Below are 24,366 nucleotides of genomic sequence, written 5' to 3'. Positions count from 1 at the left end.
GAATTATTACACTCAGTTTTGCTGGGTAGGTGATTCTTGGCTTTAGTCCTAGCTCCTCTCACCTCTGGAATATCATATTCCAAACCCTTAGAACCCTTAATGTAGAAGCTGCTAGATCTTGTGTTATCTTGATTGTATGTCCACAATATTCAATTGTTTCTTTCTGGCTGCCACAGTACAGATAGTTCTGATCATAAGTTTTCCCTTAAATTAAGTAAACCTAGCTCTCTGCACCTCCCTCCCGTTGCTCCTAATTTCTGTGGCCAAGAAGAACAAGTATAATCCCTCTCCCATGTGGCAGCCTCTTAAGTACCTGAACATAACCTTTATGCCCTCTCCTCCCACTCTTTCTCACTACCACAAGGCTTTGAAAGCTAGCTTTGAACAATCTTGATATTGCAAGAACTCCAAGCCTTTCACCAGCTTGCTTTCCCTCTAATGACTAGGTTCTAGCTTATCAATGTTTTTCGTGAAATGTGGAATGCATGTTATTCCCTCCTTAAGCCACATGTGAAGAGAGTAAGCTTCACACTTTTTCCCTTTCACTTTCTCCCTTTTCTCCTCCACTGAACAAGACTTTTCTTATCTCTTTTATGAGTTATAGCCTGCCCCATTCCACTTCTCCCTTTCTCCTCCCAGTATTTTCCTCCCTCATCCCTTAATTTTTATTTTATTATTTTTTTATGGATATCATCTCTTCTGATTCAACTCAACCTGTACTCTCTATGTGTATGTGTGTGTGTTCATGTGTGTGTATGTATGTGTGTATAATCCCTCCACCTACCCAAATACTGAGAAAAGTCTCAAGAGTTATAAATATCATCTTTCCATGTAGGAATGTAAACAGTTCAGCTTTAGAAAGTCTTTTATGATTTCTCTTTCCTGTTTATCTTTTCAAGCTTCTCTTGATTCTTGTGTTTGAAAGTCAAATTTTCCATTCAGTTCTGGTCTTTTCATCATGAATGCTTGAAAGTCCTCTATATCATTGAATGACCGTTTATTCCCTTGAAGTATTATACTCAGTTTTGCTGAGTAGGTGATTCTTGGTTTTAATCCCAGTTCTTTTGACTTCTGGAATACCCTATTCCAAGCTCTTCTATCCCTTAATGTAGAAGCTGCCAGATCCTGTGTTATCCTGATTGTATTTCCACAATACTCAAATTGTTTTTTTCTAGCTGCTTGCAATATTTTGTCCTTGACCTGGGAACTCTGAAATTTGGCCTGGGATGAAAATCTAACTTACACTACAGGAAAGTAGGGGAGAAGGGGACAAGTGGGGTGAGTGGGATGATAGAAGGGAGGGCAAATGGGAGAAGGGAGTAACTAGAAGTAAACACTTTTGGGAAGGGACAAGGTCAAATGAGAGAATAAAAAAAAGAGGGGGGCAGGGTAGGATAAAGGGCAATATAGTTAGTATTACACAACAAGATTTTTATGGAAGTCTTTTGCAAAATGACACATATATAGCCTGCATTGAATTGCTTGCCTTCTCAATGGGGATGGGTAGGGAGAGAGGAAGGGAGAGAAGTTGGAATTCAAAGTATTAGAAATGAATGTCGAGAATTATTATTGCATATAACTGGGAAATAAGAAACACAGGTAATGGGGTGTAGAAATTTATCTTGCCTTACAAGAAAAGAGAGAAGATGAGGACAAGGGAAGGGTGGGATGTGATGGAAGGGAGGGTACATTGAAAGAAGGGGTAATCAGAATACAAGGTATTATGGGGTGGGGGGAGGGGAGAGATGGGGAGAAAAATTGGAACTCAAAATTTTGTGTAAATGAATGTCGAAATCTAAGAATAAATAAGTACAATAATAATAAGAACAATAAGAACAATAACAAGAAATGTGGAATGCAGAAATGAACTAAACACTCCAGATATGTTCTGGTCAGAGAATGGTATAGTGTGACTACTATCACCTTATTTCCTGGTTACTATCCCTTTCTGAAAACTAAGTTTACTTTAAAAAAATTGGGGGGGAGTTGAGAGGGGCTTGACATATTACACTATTCCAAATAGGGATAATAATAGCACATACCTCCCATGGTATTGTGAGGATAAAAATAAGATAATATTTGTAATGTACTTTGTAAACCTTGAAGCACTATATAAATGCTAGCTATTGTTATGATTGTTAAATCACATTAGTTTAAAATAGTTTCTAAAGTGATTAGGAGCTATAAAATAATTTAAAATATATATTTTTAAGAAGGATTGTCCAAGTTAGTATATTTTGATAGCAACTGATTCTACTAGAGTAGATGTTCTTCTTTGAAGTAATTCTATTCCAGTATCAATTTTGAGAAAAGAATTAAAAAAAATATTTTCCCTAAATTAACACTTCCCCAAAATTTTCAGCTTGGAAAACTTTACTTTGGACACCAAAATAATCATCTAAAGTCTCTATAACAGAGGCCAAAAAAACCACAATCAGACAACTCTGAAAAACAATTCTTTCATTTCACAAATGAGGACAATAGGGAGTCATAGATGAAAGCAACGATTTGCTCAAAGACTTAAGTACAGTATTTTTTTTAAGCACCCAGCCAATCACTACTGCCAGAGGTGATAAGAGGGAAATACAAATAAGCACTCACATTTCACTCAGTTTTACTAGGTCTTTTTTCTTCCAACTTCCTTTTCTAATTTTATCTTCAGTTCCTTCTTATTTCTGGGCAATTAATAAAAAGCTTGCTCGGTAATAAAATTGGGTAAACTAGTACTAATCAACCCCAGCCAAGGTGCTTTAACAAAGTGTTCAAATTCCAACCCTGGAGAAACTGCAAGTTAACTTACTCTCTTAATTAACTAATTTCTGTTTTTTTTTCCTTGATCACAAAGATATTGGCATCAACTGGAAAATCTCTAAAGTAATCGATCAGAGTGGTTTCAGTCAACTAATCAACAAACATTAAGAGTTTACTTTTGCCTGGCATTAGGTATAGAGGATACAAAGGCAAAAGTAAAATATTCCCTGTTCTTGAGGATGATATGTTCATATAAAGATATATACAGAATACATAAGAAATAAATACAGGATAATTTTCGTGTGTGTGTGTGTGTGTGTGTGTGTGTGTGTGTGTGTGTGTGTGTGTGAAAGGAGTGGCTTTAGCAGTTGTAGGGACCCAGGAAAGGCTTCCTTCAGAGGAGTGCTGAAGGAAACTAGGCTTTAGAAAAGGTAGAGATAAGAAGGGAGTGCATTCCAGTTTGAAGGAGTTGTCACTGCAAAGGCACAGAGACAGATTTCCTCTCTAAGCAGTATTTATCAAGAGAAGGAGAAATTCCTGAAGGAATATACTATAGAATCATAGACTCAGACCTGGAAAGGATCTTAAGCAACCAGCCCAACCCCTTGACTCTTAATCTAATAGTACTGTGATGATTCATGTGAAAAAACCTCTACAGAAGATTCTTGGGAAGATATGTACAAGAATTGCATAAAGTGTGAGAACCATGGATGGATTACAATCTATACTAGTGGAGGAAGAATCCAAATCCAGGTCACAGACACGCAGCAGAGTAGTGTTCTGTGGTTGTTTACACAATTCCATTCTTACCCCATCTCCATTTGCAAACAATATCTGGGGAAAGGTGAAATACTCATGCAAATAAATGCAATGACTATCTTTTCATCACTTGCTAGCTTCTCCACAACAGCACAGAAGAAAGCTTACAAAGGTAGTCAGCTGGTAATATGCTTCAAAAGGTGTTCTGATTGTTTTAAAAAATATCTTAATGGTTGTATTTCAATATAGTGCGTTTTTTTTATAGTCCTATGTATTTTATTTTATGCACTTAAAATTCAATTCTGAGAAGTGGTCCATAGGCTTTGCCAGATTGCCAAACAGGTCCAAGATCCAAATAAAAGTTAAGAACCCCCAGGTTAAGTGACTTTTCGTACCTGAGTCCTTCATAGGGCAGAGTGCACATTGCATGCCCCAGGCCTCTCCATACAAACAGCAGCATTCAGTATAAGTTGTCTGCTTCCCAACCAGGGGTCGGCTACAAACATACTCATCGCTCAGGTGTTCCCAGCAAAGATCCTGGTAGACATCAGTTTCTTCTGTTTGTTCTGAAAGGGATGACAGTCACATAATCACATCGCTGTCGCACTGTTGTTTCTATTTAATAAGCATCGGTCAACATGATGTTAGAATTTAATAGCTCTCAAAGTATCACGCGCAGATAATCTACAAGTAATCCTCTCTATCCTGAACTTCTTCTCATTCCGACATCTCTTGTAGTCTGAAGGATGTATTCTGACTAGATGTATCACTACCTGAAATTTAACATGACAAATGCAGAAGTTCTTTTCTCCTTCCAACTAAATTAGGTGTTCTTAACCTAGGTGTAGGAAAGAGAGGGGTTTGAGAACTTGGTTGAAAAAAATTACATCTTAATTTTCATTAACCTCTAACTGATATTTAACATTTCCTTCAATTACTTAAAGACAATATTCTGAGAGGGGGTACATAATCTTCGTTAGACTGCCAAAAGTATCCAAGAGACAAAAAGGTTAAGGACTCCAGGGCTAAGCTTTCTTAGGATCCAAGGATTTACAGCAGGGAGGTTTACTTGGAAAGAAAATAACCCTGTATTTGTTACACTGAACTGGATTGAGATACATTTGTCATGCTGAACTGAGTAGTCCAAGCCTATAATTTTTGAGATGGGGTTCCTAAGGCCCAGAAGGATGGGGTGACTTGCTCAAAGTTACTCTGGGCTCCTTTCAAGTAGAGAAACTGGGATTTGAGCCAGGATTTTTTTTTACTCTTTCTTTCCCCATAGGCAGCTGCAACAGCAACACTGTCTTGTCTATCCTTCATTTAAGAGGTTGGGTATCTTCCTCTTCCTTTGTCTCCCATATACACCCCAGTCCAAAGACTGAAATATTTCTAAGAAACATCCTCCTCTTATTTTCTGATCAACAAAACAAGAGAGTTGACTTAGATGACCGCTAAACTTTCCTCCAGAAAGCTAAACTACTGGAACTTCTTAGAGCTCCCAATTCTAATATTTCTTTCATTCCATATTCTTTCTTATGACCAAAGTAGTATACCAAATATGCCTACTGTTCAATCATCACTTTCTTTAACTCTTTCCAATTGCTCCTTGTAATCCAGTGTATCAAGGTTAAAACTTAACTCATATCCCACAGGAGGGTCTCTGATATCTTGTCTAACTATTTAACTATATCATCTTTTGCCATGTGACTACTAACACCTTCTAATACAGCCAGATAAGTCTACTTCCTATATTCTAAATAGGAATCTCCCTCTTCCCCCTTTGGACCTTTAAGTTTCCCCTTATGCCTAGAAGAGTAACTCCCTTCCACTCTGTTATTCAATTTTCTTGTTTCACTTTTTGTTGTTCCATTTGTTTGTAATTTTCTTGGGTGGGTTTTATGACATTAAGTATCCAAGACAATAATGATTGTTCCCTGGAAATTTTTCTGTAGCTTTATTACTTGAATTGCACCAGGGCATTCTAAGTGATTTACTTCACTCTCTTATTCTACCTGTTCATTTAAAATGTAAATAAATACAATACCACAACTCCAATCAGTATAACCTGCATTATAATTCCTTGTAATACAGAACCTAAATCAAATACCATTCAGTTCTTGGTTGCCTATCTTTATGAAAAATATTCCTATGTATCTCCTGATAGAATGTAACATCCTTGAGAGTAGGGATTTTTCATTGTTTGTATTTGTATCTACAGAGCCTAGCACAGCACAGTGTCTGAGACATAGTAAGTGATTAATAAATGTCTACTAAATGATTGATATGTCAAAAAAAGAGCATACCGTTTGAATCTGTTGGCCTTATGCACCTCTTTTCTGTAGTGTCCAACACCATCGGATGGGTACAGAAACAGTTATAAGATCCCTCAGTATTAATGCACTGACCATCAATACAACTGTTTGGATCCTGACATTCATCCATATCTTAAATTTAAAAAAAAAGGAAAATAACATATGATATATTGCTTAGGAGAGACCAGGTAAGTCAGTAGTAAAGTACAACAACTCTTACTTCAAAATCCTGCATTTTAAAACAAAGCAAAACTGAAAAGAAATGAAATTCTACTTTTTCTTCCTTGAAACAATGAGGAGTCTGATGTCACTGAACTAGGAAGAAAATATCTTTGGCCAGGATATTCTTTGAAATTCAAGGTAAAAATTCTTGTGACTATGGTTTCAAAATTGTTTTCCTTTATTACGTTTCCCTGGTTAATCTATGAGGTTTTCTCCTTAAGCTGAAAAATTCTGTATCAATGTTAAAAAAAAAAAAGACTAATTTATAAGGCACAAATGATGAAACAGTAGATTGCACAGACTATGGAAACACTTCTGTTGCACCAAAGGCTTGAAATAGAATTCTATGCTGAGTACTGACTCTATGACATACTTGTAGAACTTTACACTGAGTGAAAAAATAAAAGTTTCATTCAAACAAGAGATCTATAAAATATTTTTACTTTTTTTGGCACTTGATTTAAAGGGTAAAAGGGGAGATGAAAAAGTGTTATTGCATAGTGTAAGGGCAAGCAAAGTAGGATCTTTTGTTGTTTTTGTTTTAGTATAATCAAAAGTATAAAGCCTTTGTTTGTTCCAGGATCCATGGCCATTTAGACTATAAGGCCAAGGATCCTGGAAGGGTAGAGCATGATGGCAATCAAATTAGGATCTTTTGCTGTTTTTGTTTTACTAAAAGCCCATTGTGGGAAGCTTGATTAGGAGAGTTGTTTTGTAGGAGGGTCCCAAGTACCTTCTGTTTCTTCTATTCAGGCACTGGGTCACAGGGTTATGACCTCTGACTCTAAAAAGTGTATAAATACTCTGAGGGTGAGGTTTTACTTTGAGGCTTAGTTTTTGTAAGAAGGTTTGATTGCCAAATGAGGACTCTGGGAAGCTGCTTTAAGGAGCCTCCAGGTCTTGAAAACCCAGATGGCAGTGCTTCCCTTTCTGGTAACTATGATCAGACAGTTGCACCTGTCTGTTGATTTAGGGTCAGGAAGAGGAAGCCATGTCTGTTGACTTTTTGAATTCTCTCTATTTTCTTTGAAATTCAGGGTGCTGACTCCCCTGAAGTAGGTGAATGATACATGTGCTTGATTAAAGTGATCATTAACCCCTTGAAAGTTGCTTTCTTTTTATGAATGCAGATCTAAGAACTTGTGGTAGAAGCTCCCCCATTATGTTGGGGTGCTTACTGTTATACATGGCCCCATCTATTTACCTTTTCCATATTTTTAAAATAAAACATGCAGTAATAAGACTTACCAAAACACTGTAGTTTAACTGGATCATAATATGTGCCTTGCTTACAATAGCATTCATAGCCAGGCTGGGTGTTCAAACAAAAGCCATGTTTGCAGATTTCTTGTCCAAAAAGTTGACATTCATCTGCATCTATGGACAAAATATCAGGGAAGTTTATGATAATGAATTTATCATCACACACACTTTCATTATCTATTAGTTTAAAAGAAAGGAATAATCATTAGATTTCTCTATTCTGAAATATCACAGGCACAGTTCCACTCAATCTTGTTTTATGGAGTTAAAGAAATGTATACTGAAGATTTTGAAGGAATAATTAGGAAAAAACAATCAAAGAAAATAGATATAAGGAGAAAATTATGAAATAACAATGTATTTAGCAATATGCCACTGTAAAATATCCCTTATAAAGATATTCAGACACAAGAAACTACTGTATTGCTGTCAACTGAGAGGAATACAGGGACTTTATGGAACAAAGAATTCTCAGTGAAAAATTTTTATGGGCAGAACGTCCTTGGAATTCAAATTGTTATACCATCTCTATCTTTTAAAGGAAAAAAACACATGCAAACAGCAACTTGCTGGTGAAATATATAAAATTACACAGGTATGGATCTCATAGCTTCTCCTTTAATTTTAGTATTCACCTCAATGAGGTATAGTAATGCTAAATACTATTTAAAAAAAATATTTTCAAGTTATTACTTTTTCCATTTTTATACTGAAATTTAAGTGTGTTCATTAAAATATTAGAATATTTTTCATTTCTGATTATGAAGCAAAGAGGCACCAATACTTTAGCTTTCCGTAAGCAGATGGGCTAGAAAAATATTCTGAGTCACTCATTTCTCCAGTCATTAAGCATCTTCTGATTAATTTATGTTTTCAGTTTTCAACATCCACTTCCATAAGTTTTAAATTTTCTCCCCCTCTTCCCCAATATGGCATGCAATCTTATATGGTCTCTACACATACATTCCTATTAAATACATTTACACACCAGTCAAGTTGCATAGAAGAATTACAATGAATGGGAGAAACCACGAGAAAAACAAAACAGAACACAACGAAACAACAAAAAAGAAAATAGTCTGTTTCATTCTGTGTTCCAACTCCATAGTCCTTTCCTTGCATGTGGATGGCATTTTGCATCCTGAGTCCTTCGGAAATGTTTTAGGTCCTTGCATTGTTGAGAAGGGCTAAGTCTATCAAAATCATTACTCGCATACTGTGGCTGTTACTGTGTATACTGTTATGGCTCTGGTCCCTTCACTCAGCATCAGTTTATATAAGTCTTTCCAGATTTTCCCGAAGTCCACCTCACATCATTTCTTATAGCACAATAGTATTCCACTATATTCATATACCACAACTTGTTTAGTCATTCCCCAATTGATGGGCATCCACTCAATGTCCAATTCTTGACCACCACATAAAGAGCTGCTATAAATATTTTTGCACATGTGGGTCCTTTTCCCATTTTAATGATCTTTTTGGGATAAAGCCCTAGAAGTAATATTGTTGGGTCAAGGGTATGTACATTTTTATAGCCCTTTGGGAATAGTTCCAAATCGCTCTCCAGAATGGTTAGATCAGCTCACAGGTCCACCAACAAACAATTAGTGTTCCAACTTTCCCACATTTTTTCCAACATTTATCATTTTCCTATTTTGTCGTGTTAGCCAATTTGATAGGTGTAATGTGGTATGTCGAGTTGTTTTGATATGCATCTCTCTAATCGATAACAATTTAGAGCAGTTTTATATGACTATTAATAGCTTTAATTTCCTCCTCTGAAAACTGCTTGTTCATATCCTTTGATCATTTATCAACTGGAGAATGACTTGTATTCTTATAACTTCTGATTTATTTTTGTACGTTCTACTTGAATCCATAACATCACTCAAAGGATTTATTAAAGGATTAAAAAAAAGAAAGGAAAGAAAGAAAAAAATCCCTACATTTTCCCCTTGGTGAAATAAAAAGCTTATTAGAGATGGAGAAACATGCCTATATTTATACATCTGATATCAGGTTATCCCAAATGAAGGCTGTACATACATAGGAAATAGAACAGGGAGTGAGGAAGTTTCTATTTCTAGACCTACTTTCTTCTTTGTTTTCTCCTTTCTCTCCATTAGTAACAAATATTGGTAGTACCAGGATGACTGATAAGAAAGCTCTACTGGAGATCACCACAAAGTTATAATGATGGCAAAACACTAAGAGTTGCCTAATAACAAAATATGTGGTTTCTGATCTCTTTTTGTGAAGAACTTTTTTCTGTTTCTGCCATAAAAAATGACAAGCTCTTTCAACATTAAGCTTTTAGCCTTCCGTAAGTAGATGGGCTAGGAAAATATTTTGAGTCACTTATTTCTCTAGTCATTGAGCATCTTCTGATTAATTTTTTCCAAATTTATTAATTTATGTTTTCAGTTTTCAACTGGAGCTAAAAGCTTTCAACATAAAGTTTTTATAGGACTTGTGCATTTCTTTTAAATGAGGGATTGGTTCTCACCTTTGTAGTTTTGACCAGTGACACTGTAGGATGAACTGTCAGTGGGAATAAAACCTTTTCCTTCAGGACACATTTCAGTGAATTCAGCTGATTTCGGAAAAGAGAAAATCATTAAAATAAATAATAATTTCATAAATATTTAATACTTAAATAATTTAATAAAATAAATAATTTTATGATGGGGAAAAAAATAAAACCAAATCTACCTGTGAATTTACTATGTCCTAATTATCCATGTGCATATCAAGTCTCCCTAGTATAATGTATGCTATTTGAGGGGAGGGACTGTGTCATTTTAATCTTATTACTGTCAGTGTCTTACACTTTGCAGGTATTTAATAAACATTTCCTGAATAAATTAAAACATTTTAATTAAAAAATAACATTGAGTTCTCACACTCACGTAGCTTTAAGAAAACACTTTTCCAAGTCAAAAGTCAGTCAATAAACATTCATTAAGTGCCTACCATGTGCCTGGCACTGTGCTAAGTGCTAATGATACAAAAAATGGCAAAAGACAGTCCCTACCTTCAAAAAGCTCAAATGGGGAGGCAACAAGCAAACAAATATGCACAAAGAGCCATATAGAGGACAAATAGGAAATAATTAAAAGAGGAAGAGCCCTGGAATTAAGAGGAGCTGGGAAAGGCTTTCCTGTAGATGATGGGATTTTAGTTTGGACTCTAAGGAAGCCAGGGAAGCCAGAGGAAGGAGAGCGCTACAGGAATGGAAGACAGCCAGAGATAATACCAAAAGATATATTGTCTTGTTTGCGGAACAGCAAGGACGTCAGTGACATTGTATCAAAGAGGACACAGCAGGGAGTAAGTTGTAAGAAAACTTGAAAGGTGGCAGTGGAGTAAGTTATAAAAGGCTTTGAATTTCAAACAAAGATTTTGTATTTGGTCTTGGAAGCCAGAGAAAGCCACTGGAATTTACTGAATAGGGGGATGACATGGTTGGACTGGTGCTTTAGAAAAATAATCCCTGGTGACTAAATAGAGGGTAGATTAGAGTGGAGAAAGACTTGAGGCAAATAAATCCACCAGTATGCTATTGCAATAGTCCAAACAAGAGGAGAGAAGAGGATGAATTCCAGTCCAAAATCTCAAAAATAAACAAAACAAATAGACAAACCTAACTTCATCTCATGACCTCTTAAATGTAGGACATTCTTTGTATATGAGAGTTCAAACTGACTATGAATAATCTATCAAATATTTTGTTATTTCAAAGGTTCAGTAAGGAAATATTAAAGATAAAAAGTTGACTCATTTAACATCACTATGTCAAAGACCTATGATTTTAATAATGTGGGAAGTCCTGCCACTAAGAAAGATTTAATCCAGTCCATGATTTGTTGTTTGAGGTTCTGAGATAATTGACTCTCCCCTGGACACAGAGCTAGTAAATATCAGAGGCAGGATTTAAACCTTAACCTGTTGGAATTAAAATCCAATACTTTATCCATTATGCCACGTTGCCTTACCCTTGGCATTAATATGCAAAGGATTACACTATCCCACCATTTAGCTATTAAGTACTAGAGTAGAGATTTTATTTTTTAGTATCTAAAATGATATTATCTCTCTCCGACTGGGCATCAGTCAGGATAATCTCTTGGATCTCATAGTAAGTAGTTTAATTATATAAATGTGCCACATGTGCCTAAGTATGATCTAAAATTTGACTTTTACATAAAGAACCACTTAAGTTCTAATTTTTATTAAATGGTCCTGTGTCATAAAACTAAACAACAGGATTCTGCTGCTATGGTCAAAAATGAAAAAAAAAATAAACTATCTAGAAAGTTTAGGGCAGCATCAGCACCAAACATCCCATGAAGCATTTCCTTACCAGTTCCAAAGACAGGACATGGGAAGATCTCACAGTTATCTCCCCATCCAGCACCTAATGTGCAGCAGCATTCTTGCTTAGTAACATTGGATGTCAGCACATTATCACAGAAATTGGCATCATTTAAATTGTAGTAGCATTCTTTCTTTTCTTCTTTTTCTTCTTCAGGTTGATCTACGTCTGCCTCTGGAAGCAGGAAGGGGAAGGGTGGAACAAAGAAAAAGCTGTATTAGAATGACTTGCAAAATTCATAGCAAGGAAACAAAAAGACCCCAAAGAGACTCATTTAAGAAAGGTCAAAAACATCCTATGACCATGACATGGTTTCTGTCTTCAGTACCAGATTCTTCTACTTGAGGAAAGAATAAAATAAAAGTTTCCCTACTGAATATCGATAGACCTTGCCCATTATGAGGGTCATAATAATATTAAACATTTTACTTTAATAGAATAAATCTTTTCTTGAAAATTCAAATTTGGAAGTTTCTTTTCAAAGCCAGGAAACACTCCTTAGCAGTAAAACATCTACTTTAATCAGCAGGAATTTTGTCTGACTCTCATGACTTAGAGGATATCCTGGACATTTATTTAACACACACACACACACACACACACACACACACACACACACACACACACACTTACCATGTTCCCAAAGCCTTTTTACAAGAAAAAAACAAAAAGGAAAAATAAAAAGCTACTACACTGACTGGAAGCCTACAAAATAATTCTTTATTGCTAAATATTTAAGCCAAGCCCCAAAGCAGAAACCAAGGGACTGAAAGTCTACTCACTCAATTCATTGATAAGCATTTATTAAGAACCTATTGTACAATAGGCAATAGTCCAAAGACTCCCAGTCCTTAACAAATATACATTCTACTGGAGGAAAACAGTATGTTCAAAAGAAGTAAACAGAATAATAACAAAATGAACAATGATTGATGGAGGCACTAACCACTGGGGGAATCAGAAAAAGCCTTTTGAAGAACCTGGCACTTAAACTGAACCTTGAAGGAAGACAGAGGTTCCAAGAAATGAAGATGAAGAGGGAGAACAGTTCAGGTTTCTGGGAAGAAGCCTACAAAAATACCCAGTTTTTGCAGCCTGTGGCAGATTACAATTCATGATCTCAGTTTAACACTGCATAATGAGGATAATCTTTTTTACTCCTTACTGTTATGTGACTACAATGAGTGCCTGGAAGCAAACTGACTAGAGAAATTATACCTAGAGAACTCCCTTCCTGAAACCCTAGACAAATAGACATTCTCCATGATCTTTCTTGATGGCTCTTCCAATGGTATAAAAGCCTTGGCCCTTAAGAGACCTATCAGGGAGACAAGAAGGGAAAACCTTTGACCACCACAGCCGAACTTCTCTTTTTATAAAACATATTTCCACATTAGTCATGTTGTAAAAAAAAAAAAAAAACAAAAACTGAACAACAAGAAGAACTCATGGAAAACAAAAAGCAAAAATAGGTGAAAATAGTATGCTTCAATCTTCATTCAGACACCATAGTTCTTTCTCTGGATGTGGACAGCATTTTCCATCATGAATCTTTTGGAATTGTCTCAGATCATTATATTGTTGAGAAGAACTAAATCTATTATAGCTGATTATAGCACATCACTGTTACCATGTACAATGTTCTCCTGGTCCTACTCACTCCACTTCACACAGCATCAGTTAATGTAACTTTTTCCCGGTTTTTCTGAAATCTGTCTGCTCATCATTCCTTATGGTACAATAGTATTCCACTGTATTCATAAACCACAACTTGTTCAATCATTCCTCAATTGATGGGCATCCCCTCAATCTCCAATTCTTTCCCACAACAGAAAAAACACAGCTGAACTTCTGCAAGCTTCTCAGATCCTCACTTGCCTATCACTTCCCTGCTCTTCTATATACCACAACGTAAACTACAGACAGGTTAGATTTATCTGAACACAGCATACCTCATTGGCACTATGAAGCTAGCTAAAGTATGGGCTTCTTTCCTAGTTGATAAAGGTAAAGTCACTTATGCTCACTTTGGTTACATAGCCCTCTAAACACCTCCATCTCTAAGGTTCTCAGCATTTTGGGTGGATATCTTATAGCTTTTGACAGGGACTTTTCCAAAGCTTGAGAGATTTCTCCTTTTTCTAGTTCCCTGTTAAGGGGAATCTAGGTGGTGCAGTATAGACCTCCAGTCAGGAGGACCTGAGTTCAAATCTCACCTTAGACACTTGACACTCACTAGCTGTGTGACCTTGGGCAAGTCAACCCCAATTGCCTCCTCCTGAGTCACCTCCAGTCATCCTGATGAATATCTGGTCACTGGATTCAGATGGCTCTGGAGGAGAAGTGAGGCTGGTGACCTGCACAGCCCTCCCTCACTCAAAACAAAGTCAAGCGCAAGTCATGTCATCATTTCTCTGATGGCGTGGTCTTCTTTGGCAGTGAAGGATGAACACACACACACACACACACACACACACACACAATTCCCTGTTAAATCTATCTCTCCTTACTTTAGAAAAAATTGAGACTCCATAATTCACTAGCACCCTGGCCTATATTTTTGGTAAAACTTAGTTTTAAAGAAATACTATTAGGGCTCTGTTCTAGAGGGTCCAACCAGTTTGATATGACTAGCATATATTCCTGGTCCATTTGCGATTAATCTGGCTTTAAAAGGAAGCCAGGGGCTGATGGAACATGAATTTCTCCAATTTATAAGACACGCTATATTGCTACAACTGGTTTGGGGGAGACATATTCCTCCTGTTCATGATGGGAACATCCTGAGATTCAGTATTATGCATAATCATGAAACAATCCAGAAGGCTGTTAAGGACATGCTGAATGACTTTAGGGCACTGATCAGCCAAAAAGTCCTATGAAAACTGATATTTATAATACCTAATTTAAATGAGGAAGACTCTCCTTGGCCTTAACTCAAAAGATGACAAACCCTTAATAATTCTAACTGAAGATAAATGTAGGTCTCTTATTTTTTCCCTAGAATTTTTAAAGTTAGGGATAGGACATAGTAGTTTCTTATTTCATTGCATCACCTGTAACAAACAGATGATCTATGTCTTTCTTAGGGACAAAGAAAGGAAATGCTTGGTAGTGAACAATAAACTTGAATAAATTCTTCCATATTTTCCTGACTATATGGCCATATACCTTAGTTTTTTTGTTTATTTATGGTATGATATACATAAAATGTTTATAAACATATAAATACAAATATCAAAGTGTTATTGTCCCAAAACAGAAATCTAACTGCCAGGCGGCAAGTAATCTTTTGTTCCCTTTTTATCTAACATGCTTAGAAAGTTCTTGTACTCTGAAAGTGTTTGGGCCTTACGGCTCTTAATAGTAGCTATCACAGCTGAAGCAAATTCTTGAGCTCTCTGTGTATCTGGAATCTATGCTCTGTCATTCAATATGGGGATTGTGTACAACCATGGTAACACAAAAGAAGTCCCAGCCACCTTCACTGTCAATAAGTACCAGTGCTATATGTCATCTATAGTCAGTTTTGCCAAGTAGAGAAATGATTTCTCAAACCCAACTAGCCCCTTCCCATAAAAGGCTGCCTTTCAGTAACCATTTACTCTAGTATTGTCTGTGGGCAAGCTGTCATTCCTTATTTTCTCATCAAGTTCATGGAAACACAACTTCCTGATGCCCCTAGAGTCTATCATAATTTGCTTCATGTATCCCCTCAATAATGCCCTAAAACATTTCCTCTAAGATTAAAAATGGTACAAGAGTTACCCAAATTTTTCTCCTGATTTTTGGCAAGCCTTGCCTGACTATTCCCTCCAACTGAGAATTCCAACCTCAGTAACGTTGTTTGCTACCTTTGCTTTTCCCAGAGGACAAATCCAACGGGCCCATTATTTAGGGGTCTGGAGTCTCCTACTGACTTCCAGTTACATTGATTCTGGAATTTATTGCTTTTCTTCTAAAGATGAATTAGGATGACTTGGCAAGGCCCATAACGAAGAGGAAAAGATGACTCCAAAGAGACTCATTTAAGAAAGGTGAAAAGCATTCTGTGACCATATAACATGGCTTTCTTCCTCAGTACCGGATCCCCAGGGGTAAACCCCTGCCTCTGATTTCTCCTACAAAAGTGCAACCCCAGCTCTGTAGCTTCAATCACACACTAAATCAGTCAGACTGCTTAGCCTTTCTAAACCCTGGGGTGACACATATACTGGAAATTCTTGGGCTTATCATTCAGCTTATTCATGGGGGAAAAAAGGTAACTCTCCGAATAAAATGGCTCAAAGTCTTAGAAATCTATGTATTCAATTAATAGCCAATTTCCCTTAATCTCAGCATCAAGCCCATAGCATTCCTCTTCCTCTGAATTTATTCAAAAATGACCCCAAACTCAACTTCTAGTACTACCAAATTAAGCTGAATCACTCTGGTCTTCCAAACCTAAGTATCATCCATACATGAACAGGACAAAGTTCTATTCCTCACTGATTTATAAAATGTTTTTATATTTGTCTGCCTCTTCCAAAAGCATCCTAGCATACTAGATACAGTACTGAGCTTAGAGAAAGGAAGACATGGCATCAAATTCTGTCACACACACTTTCTATGATCCTAGGCATGTTGCCATCTCTCTGAGATTCTTTCCTCATCTATCGAATGAAGATAAGACTAGCATCTACCTTTTAGGGTTGTTGTGAGAATCAAGTGAGACAGTATATATGAAGTACTTTAAAACCTTAAAATGCTAAATAAATTCCAGCTATGAATATTACTATTTATGTAATGTCTCCTATTTTCACACCATGATACTTCCTTTCCCCCTCATACATGTCCCTGAATATCTTGTATTCCACTTACAGCATATAAATCATCCTTGAGAAATAGTACATTACATTTGTTAACAACACACAATGTATTTTCCTATTTTCCTTCGGATCAAATGGAAATTTGTATCTCCCAAAGTCACGATGTCATAAGATTCACAGATGTAAAGATGGCAGAATAACAGTATGGACTTTCTAGAGCGCTCCCTCCAAGTTGAGTCAAATACCTGTAAAAAATGATTCTAAACAAATTCTAGGGCTGCAGAACCCAAAGAATGATGGAGTGAATCAAATCTCCAGCCCAAGACAGCCTGGAAGTTCGCCAGGAAATGTCTATCATGCCTTGCTGGGAGCAGAGTACAGTTCAGCGTGAGTTGTGACAGCAGAGATGGGACCTGAGCAGGCCTTGAGGGGACTGAATCTCTCACACCTGTGGAGATTTCCAGACTTCAAGACCTGAAAACACTGAGGACAAATTGGAAGGTCAGTGGAAAAAACCTGTGGGACCAGTACAGAAGAGTGCAGTGGTCTGGCCCCAGCCCCAGGGCAGCAGAGCAGGGAGGGGGTGGAGGAACCTGCAGCAGCCACAGCAGCAGCAGGGGCAGTTGCAGCCACTGTTTCTGGAGCCCTAGGCCCACAGATTGTGGGAGGGTCAAGCAGGCTGACAGTACACCCCCAGCCCCACTGGAAGAAGAGATCTATCTTGACAAAGATCTCAAAAGTCAAGTAAATGGCTGGGGAAATGAGCAAAAACTGAAAAAAGAATCAGACTACAGAATCTTACTTCAGTGACAAGGAAGACCAAAACATGAAAACAGAAAACAACAAAGTCAAAGCTCCTCCATCTAAAGCCTCCAAGAAAAGTATGAATTGGTCTCAGGCCATGGAAGAGCTCAGAAAGGATTTTAAGGATCAAGTAAGGGAAGTAGAGCAAAAATTGGGAAGAGAAATGAGAGGGATGCAAGAAAATAATGAAAAATGAATCAACACCTTGCTAAAGGAGACCTCCCCCAAAATACTGAAGAAAATAGCACTTTAAAAAATAGACTAACCCAAATGGCAAAAGGGATCCAAAGAGTCAAGGAGGAGAAGAATGCCCTAAAAAGTAGAATTGACCAAATGGAAAAAGAGATCCAAAAGCTCACTGAAGAAAATAATTCCTTTAAGATTAGAATGGAGCAGATGGAACCTAATGACTTTATGAAAAAATCAAGAAATTATAAAACAAAACCAAAGGAATGAAAAACTGGCAATGTGAAATATCTTTTTGGAAAAACAAACGATCTGAAGAATAGATCCAGGAGAGACAAATTAAAAATTATGAGAATACCTGAAAGCCATGATCAATAAAAGAGCCTAAACATCACTTTCAAGAAATTATCAAAGAAAACTGCCCTGATATTGTAGAACCAGAGGGTAAAATAAATATTGAAAGAATCCACTGATCACCTTGTGAAAGGGATCCCAAAAGGAAAATTCCTAGGAATATTATAGCCAAATTCCAGAGCTCCCAGGAAAAGGAGAAAATATTGCAAGCAGCCAGAAAGAAGCAATTTGAGTATTGTCGAAATAAAATCAGGATAACACAAGATCTAGCAGCTTCTACATTAAGGAATCGTAGGACTTGGAATATTGTATTTTGGAAGTGAATGGAACTAGGATTAAAACCAAAAATCACCTATACAGAAAAACTAAGCATAGTACTTCAGGGGAAAAATGGTTATTCAATGAAACAGAGGACTTTCAAGTATTCTTGATAAAAAGACCACAGCGGAATAGAAAATTTGACTTCCAAACACAAGAATCAAGAATAACATGACAAGGTAAACAGGAAAGAGAAATCATAAGGGACTTACTAAAACTGAACTGTTTATATTCCTACATGGAAAGATAACAATTGTAACTCAAGACTTTTCTCAGTGTTAAGGTAGTTGGAAGAATTATATACATAGAGACAGAGGGCACAGGGTGAGTTGAACAGGAAGGGATGACATCTAAAAAATAAAATTAAGGGGTGAGAGAGGAATATATTGGGAGAAGAAAGGGAGAAATACAATGGGGCAAATTACCTCTCACATAAAAGAGGCAAGAAAAAGCTTTTTCAATGGAGGTGAAGAGTGGAAAGTGAGAGGGAAAAAAATGAACTTTACTTTCATCACATTTGGCTTAAGGAGGGATGTGGCAGGGAGAAGACAGAAGGGAGGGCAAATGGGAGGAGGGGTAATTAGAAGAAAACAATTTTGAGGAAGGATAGGGTCAAAAGAGAGAATAGAATAAATAGGGGCAGGACAGGATGGAGGGAAATATAGTTAGTCATTCACAATATGACTTTTATGGAAGTGTTTTGTGTAACTACACATATATAATATACATTGAATTGCTTGCTTTTTCAGTGGAGGTGGGTGGGGAGAAAGGAAGGGAAAGAAGTTGGAACTCAAAATTTTAAAAACAAATGTTAAAAATTATTTTTATTTGCCATTGGGAAATAAGACATACAGGTAATGGGGTATAGAAATCTATCTTACCCTACAAGAAAATAGAGGAGATGGGGATAAGGTAAGGGTGGGGTGTGGTAGAAGGGAGGGCAGATTGGGAGAAAGGGTAATCAGAATACATTCTCTCTTGGGGTAGGCAGAAGGGAGAGATGGGGAGAAAACTTGGAACTCAAAATCTTGTGAAAATGAAAACTAAAACTATATAAACTAAAAATATATAAATAAATTTAAATTTAAAAAAAAACTAAAAATATATAAATAAATTTAAATTTAAAAAAAAAAAAAAAGACTCATAGATGTATAGAGGAGAATACTGGTCAAAGAGATGGGCCTTTGTGGAAAACATTAGGTTAAGGATCACTGGAAGCACTCCCAAATACCATGGATTAACAAACTCTATTAAGAATTAAATTAAGACTTACATGCTAAGTAATTTTAAGCAATTGATTTGGAATGATTTCAAACAACTCAGAAATAGTATTTTTTTTGGTAAATGCTGCCTATTTTCCCTATAATTTCTTTTCTTTGGGCCAAGAAATGAAATGAAATTTTTTGCATTTTCATGTTTTCCCTGAGAAGGAAGACTATGGATATTACATGAGGGAAATGACCCCTTAGAGAATTATTTTATTCATGTTTTATATTTGTTGTTACTTGTTCTCCTAGTATTTTCTGTCCAGAAGTTTAAAAGCCCACTGTTTACACAGCTGAAGTTGAGGGTTATTCAGATTCAGGCACTTGTCAGTATTAGGAAAGAGATGAAAATCATTTAAAATTATTCCTCTAAGGTCATTCTGTGAAAAAAATCACATTTTCTCTCTATATTGTTAACCTTTTGGTAGTTCATTTTTGTGCTTAACATTGAATTTGCCCATTGGAAAAATCTAATTAGTAAATGTTTCCCATATTAACTTCAGGATCTCTCAAGATCTTAGTTTACTATAGCCAAGAATGGAAAATATCAACTGGAGGGTAGTTATGAAAGACCAAATGTTCACATCTTTATGTCTTTCTGCAAAAATGTGTTTTATTTTCTTATAAATGCGAACCCACAAAGTGCATCAACCATGCAAATCAGTTTATATCAGTCACATATCCTGAACCTAATAGAAATTTAATCAACTAATTCTCTTATTCAACTAATTTGCAGTTCAGATAAGGTTTTATGTCAGAAGCAAACCTGCAGTAAACACATAAGTTTGTGCTCTTTTAGCTCAGTGGTGTAGTTAGCACCAATAATAATCATAACTCAAACTTACAGAAGTATTTTAAGATCTACCAGTTTCTTTACAAGACTAAGCAGTAGGTGGCATATTATTACTCCCATTTTTAAGATGATAAAATTGAGGCTTAGGGAGTTTACATGAATAAAAAGCCACAAAATTTATAAGGAGGTGAGCCCAAATTTTCTGACTCTGAGTTCAGTGTGGAAAGAAGCAACAATAATAGTTTCCTTATTAAAAATGGTAAGCTAAGAAATTCCTTCCAGCTCAGTGCCTTAGCAACTGCAATAGCATGTTTATATTTTTGTTTTCTTTTGTGAGGTGGACAAGGGGTAAATTAATCACTGCCACTTTCCAAGCTCAGGATCCAAAGGCAGGTTGCCATAACGCTGTAATTTGTCCGAAGACTGACTGTCTTCCTTACTTAAGAAATGATAGGTTGGAGCTACAGCAGCATTATAAGCTATGTAAGAGGTTATTTTCATAAGTTTTTGTGCAAAGACAATGCAAGCAAGATTAGGAGGGAAGTAGAAAATTAGGAAAGAATTTTTGCAACTAGTGTCTGTGATAAAGGTCTCATTTCTAAAATATATAGAGAACTGAGGCAAATTTATAAGAGTACAAATTATTCCCCAATTGACAAATGGTCAAAGGATATGAACAGGCAGTTTTCAGTGGAAGAAATTATAGATATCTATAGTTACATGAAAAATGCTCTAAATCACTGTTGACTAGAGAAATGCAAAACAAAACAATGCTTAGGTAGCATATTATACCTGTCAGATTGGCTAACATGACAAAATAGGAAAACTATAAGTGCTACAGAAGATATGGGAAAATTGGCACACTAACGCATTGTTGATGGAGTTGTGAACTGATCCAACATTTTGGAGAACAATTTGGAATTATGCTCAAAGAGCTATAAAAATGTGCATACCCTTTGACCTAGCAATACCACTTCTAGGGCTACATCCAAAAGAGATCATACAAATAGGAAAAGGATCCACATGTATAAAAATATTTATAGCAGCTCTTTTTGTGCTGACCAAGAATTGAAAACTGAGGGGATGCCCATCAACTGGGGAATGACTGAACAAGTTGTGGTATATGAATGTAATGGAATACTATTTTGCTATAAGAAATGATGAGCAGACAGACTTCAGAAAAACCTGAAAAGACTTATATGAACTGATGACGAGTGAGGGAAGCAGAAGCAGGAGAACACTGTACACAGTTACAGTTACACTGTGTCATGACTAACTTTGATAGACATGGCTCTTCTCAGAAATGCAAGATTCTAAGACAACTCCAAAAAGCTCATGATGGAAAACACTATCCACATCTAGAGAAAGAATTACAGAGTCTGAATGCAGATCAAAGCAGACTGTTTGCTTGCACTCTCTTTTTGTTTCATTTTGTTTCTTCTATATTGTGGTTCATTCCATTCTTTTATAACATGACTAATGTGAAAATATGTTTAATATGAATGTATATGTAGAGGCTATATCAGATTGCATGCCATCTTGAGGAGAGGGCAGGGGAAAGGAGGGAGAAAAGTTAAAATTCAAAAGCCTGTGGAAATGAATGCTGTAAACTAAAAATAAATAAATATTTTTTAAAAAGAGAGAAAAGAAAAAGAAGGGTTTTTTTCATGAATTCTCTTACCTAGGAGGCTTCATATTGGGAAATGTTGTGTTTGCAGTTTATTTATTCTCTTCTAGGACTTTCCAGTGTCAGCCTCCCCCAGCCCCTTCTCTTCTGCTGTGTTAGACTGTAGTAGAGCTAAGTAGTCCCTTAATAAGTCCAGTAGAGAACTCATTATATTTTCCTCAAAACTCATACTTTTCTATTTATATTGGTGGCACCATGACCCTTCTAACTACTCAGGTTTACAATCTACTCTTAACTTTTCTATCTAATAAGCTGCAAATCTTGTCAACCTTACCTCCATAATATCTCTCATCTGTCTGTGTCTCTCTACCCAGAGTCTTAACCCTAATTTACTTTATCATTTGTCACAAAAAAGTCTCCTAATTTGCTCTCTCTGTACCATTTCTCCTGTCAATGGGTAGTCCAAAGATACAGATCTGATCATATCAACCCCTCCCTCATAGGCAAACATCTTTGAGGATATTAGTACTCTTTCCTCCACCAACATATGTTACTGAGTCCTCTGAATTGATAAATTTCTGAATTTGCCATCCCTACCTCCAGTAGAAAATAATAATCTCCCTGAGGCCAACAACAGTTTCTTTTTTTGTCCTCTAGCCCCAGAAGCAGGAAAGTATACTGGATACAGTAGGCAATATATATTAGTGCTTATTAAATGAATGAATAGTAAAAGAAATTATTTTCAATTAAATATGAAGTGATATTAAGGAAATAAATTGAAGGGGGAATAGGATATTTCAGGATAAGGAAGTGAAGGAGATTAAAACATGAATAAAAAAATCAAAAGACAGCAAGACACTGAAATAAAAAAGAGAATAAAAGAGAACAACTTTTATCATAGTTAAGAGGAGAACCATCAGGAAATGAACTGATTTACAATAAATGTCCAGAAGTGGGGAAAAGAATGGAGGGACATAAGTTTTGTGATTTAGGGTTTTGCTACTAGAAAAACAAAATATTGAAGAAAGATAAGGAGACAGAGATGGGTAAATAAGGAGTTACTGATCTTGAAAGAAACATAAAGTGTACTAGAGCAGGAAAAGTGGGAAGAGAAGTACTTTGAGAAGAATGAGAATGAAAAGCCTACAAAGAGATGAAGAGGATACAATAAGATAAACAGGGCAGTCACTTTAGGAAAATATCTTACGACTAAGGAAACCTTAATATCATTGACACATATATCAAGTATGCCTATAAAAATGATTTCCCTAATAGCATAAAATCTAAAGCAAGTATAGAATGCTGGGGAAGAATTAAAAGGAAATGGAAAAACCATTCTTTTTCAGATTTAATTTCTAGAAAATTCCAAGGTTCCTACTGCATATCAAAAACAAAAGTCGATTTCATTTTTATTTCTACTGAAAGATATACTTCTAAGAATATAAAATGAAGGCATACCTTTGAAATTCTATAGATGTTTTAAAATTATTAATTTATTATAATTATTTATAATTTATCATAACCCTGAAATGCCTATAACGACAACTTAACTATTATTTGAGTCATCCTGAATAAAACCTTATTTCTAGACAAATAAGTTGAAAAATTTTAGCTAAGGTGAGCAATTTTGAGTCATTACTTTTTTACAGTCTTCAAATGTAGGAGAAATGTTGTCCTTTTCGAGTGCAAATTTTCCTACTATCCTATTATCTGTACTACCATATATTTATAGTATATGCCCATTACAAACACATAGTAAGACCCTAGGAGTTTTATGGCACTTAAAAACGTTTGCAGTTTTAATTTACTGGTTTCCCTCCTGTTCATATTCTTGCTACCAAACGTCTTTTTTTCTAAATTAGAAATTATTTTTAAAACCTTTTTCAATGTTAATTTATTTTGCAGGTTAACTAAACATAAAGTGAGACTACTCTGCCAAATATAAAAATGGACTGATGCTAAATGTGGTTTCCTGTCCTGTAAAAAAAAAGGATATATACAAAACCTGTAGTGTATTCCTACAGAAAGACAGTTCACGAACACTTTGAGCTCAATTGTCAGGACCAAGTGAAGGAATTTCATGAATTTATCCCAATGTCTCCAAACAGTGGAAACATTTTTTCTTCAGTGTCTTTCACTCTAGTATTTACTGGAAAGTAAGTGAAAAAAAGATCGGGTTTTCCTACCTAAGTACAAAATGAAAATGGAATTCATTTGTATTGGCATGTTCTACAAGTAATCACTAACACACTGTAAAATTAGTTATATCTCAGCAGAACCAGGGTTTGGAGAGGTATAACTTACACACTTGAACTTTTTAGGTATATAACCTAAGAAAAAATTGTTCTCAACCAATTTACATTTTAGCATCATTAAGTTTTTACCAGCTACAAGACGCCAAGGCCTCAAAGAGTTAAGATGGCACAAGACATTCCCTCAGGTCACTTACAATTTAATTGCAAGGGTAGAGGAGGAACAAGTATTTGTTATGCATCTACTGCATGCCAGATACAATGCTAAGCACCT

The 24,366-nt window shown here is 36.0% G+C and overlaps 1 protein-coding gene across 4 annotated transcripts in view; it reads right to left on the bottom strand.

Moving 5' to 3' along the window:
• The window catches only part of LTBP1 (latent transforming growth factor beta binding protein 1), a 477,680-nt gene that overhangs the window by 23,287 nt on the left and 430,027 nt on the right, over positions 1-24,366 (bottom strand). For all 4 annotated transcript variants that reach the window (XM_072634139.1, XM_072634140.1, XM_072634141.1 and 1 more), the window contains 5 exons: positions 11,674-11,859; positions 9,817-9,903; positions 7,293-7,421; positions 5,814-5,954; positions 3,906-4,076 (listed from right to left, as the gene is read on the bottom strand). In XM_072634139.1, coding sequence (XP_072490240.1) covers positions 3,906-4,076; positions 5,814-5,954; positions 7,293-7,421; positions 9,817-9,903; positions 11,674-11,859 — 714 coding nt within the window. The remainder of the gene's footprint in view (positions 1-3,905; positions 4,077-5,813; positions 5,955-7,292; positions 7,422-9,816; positions 9,904-11,673; positions 11,860-24,366) is intronic.

This window comes from Notamacropus eugenii, chromosome 1 (assembly GCF_028372415.1).
Source record: "Notamacropus eugenii isolate mMacEug1 chromosome 1, mMacEug1.pri_v2, whole genome shotgun sequence".
In the NCBI taxonomy this organism is placed as follows: domain Eukaryota; kingdom Metazoa; phylum Chordata; class Mammalia; order Diprotodontia; family Macropodidae; genus Notamacropus; species Notamacropus eugenii.
The sequence above is the reverse complement of the archived record's forward strand: the minus strand, read 5'-3'. Positions and strand labels throughout refer to the sequence as shown.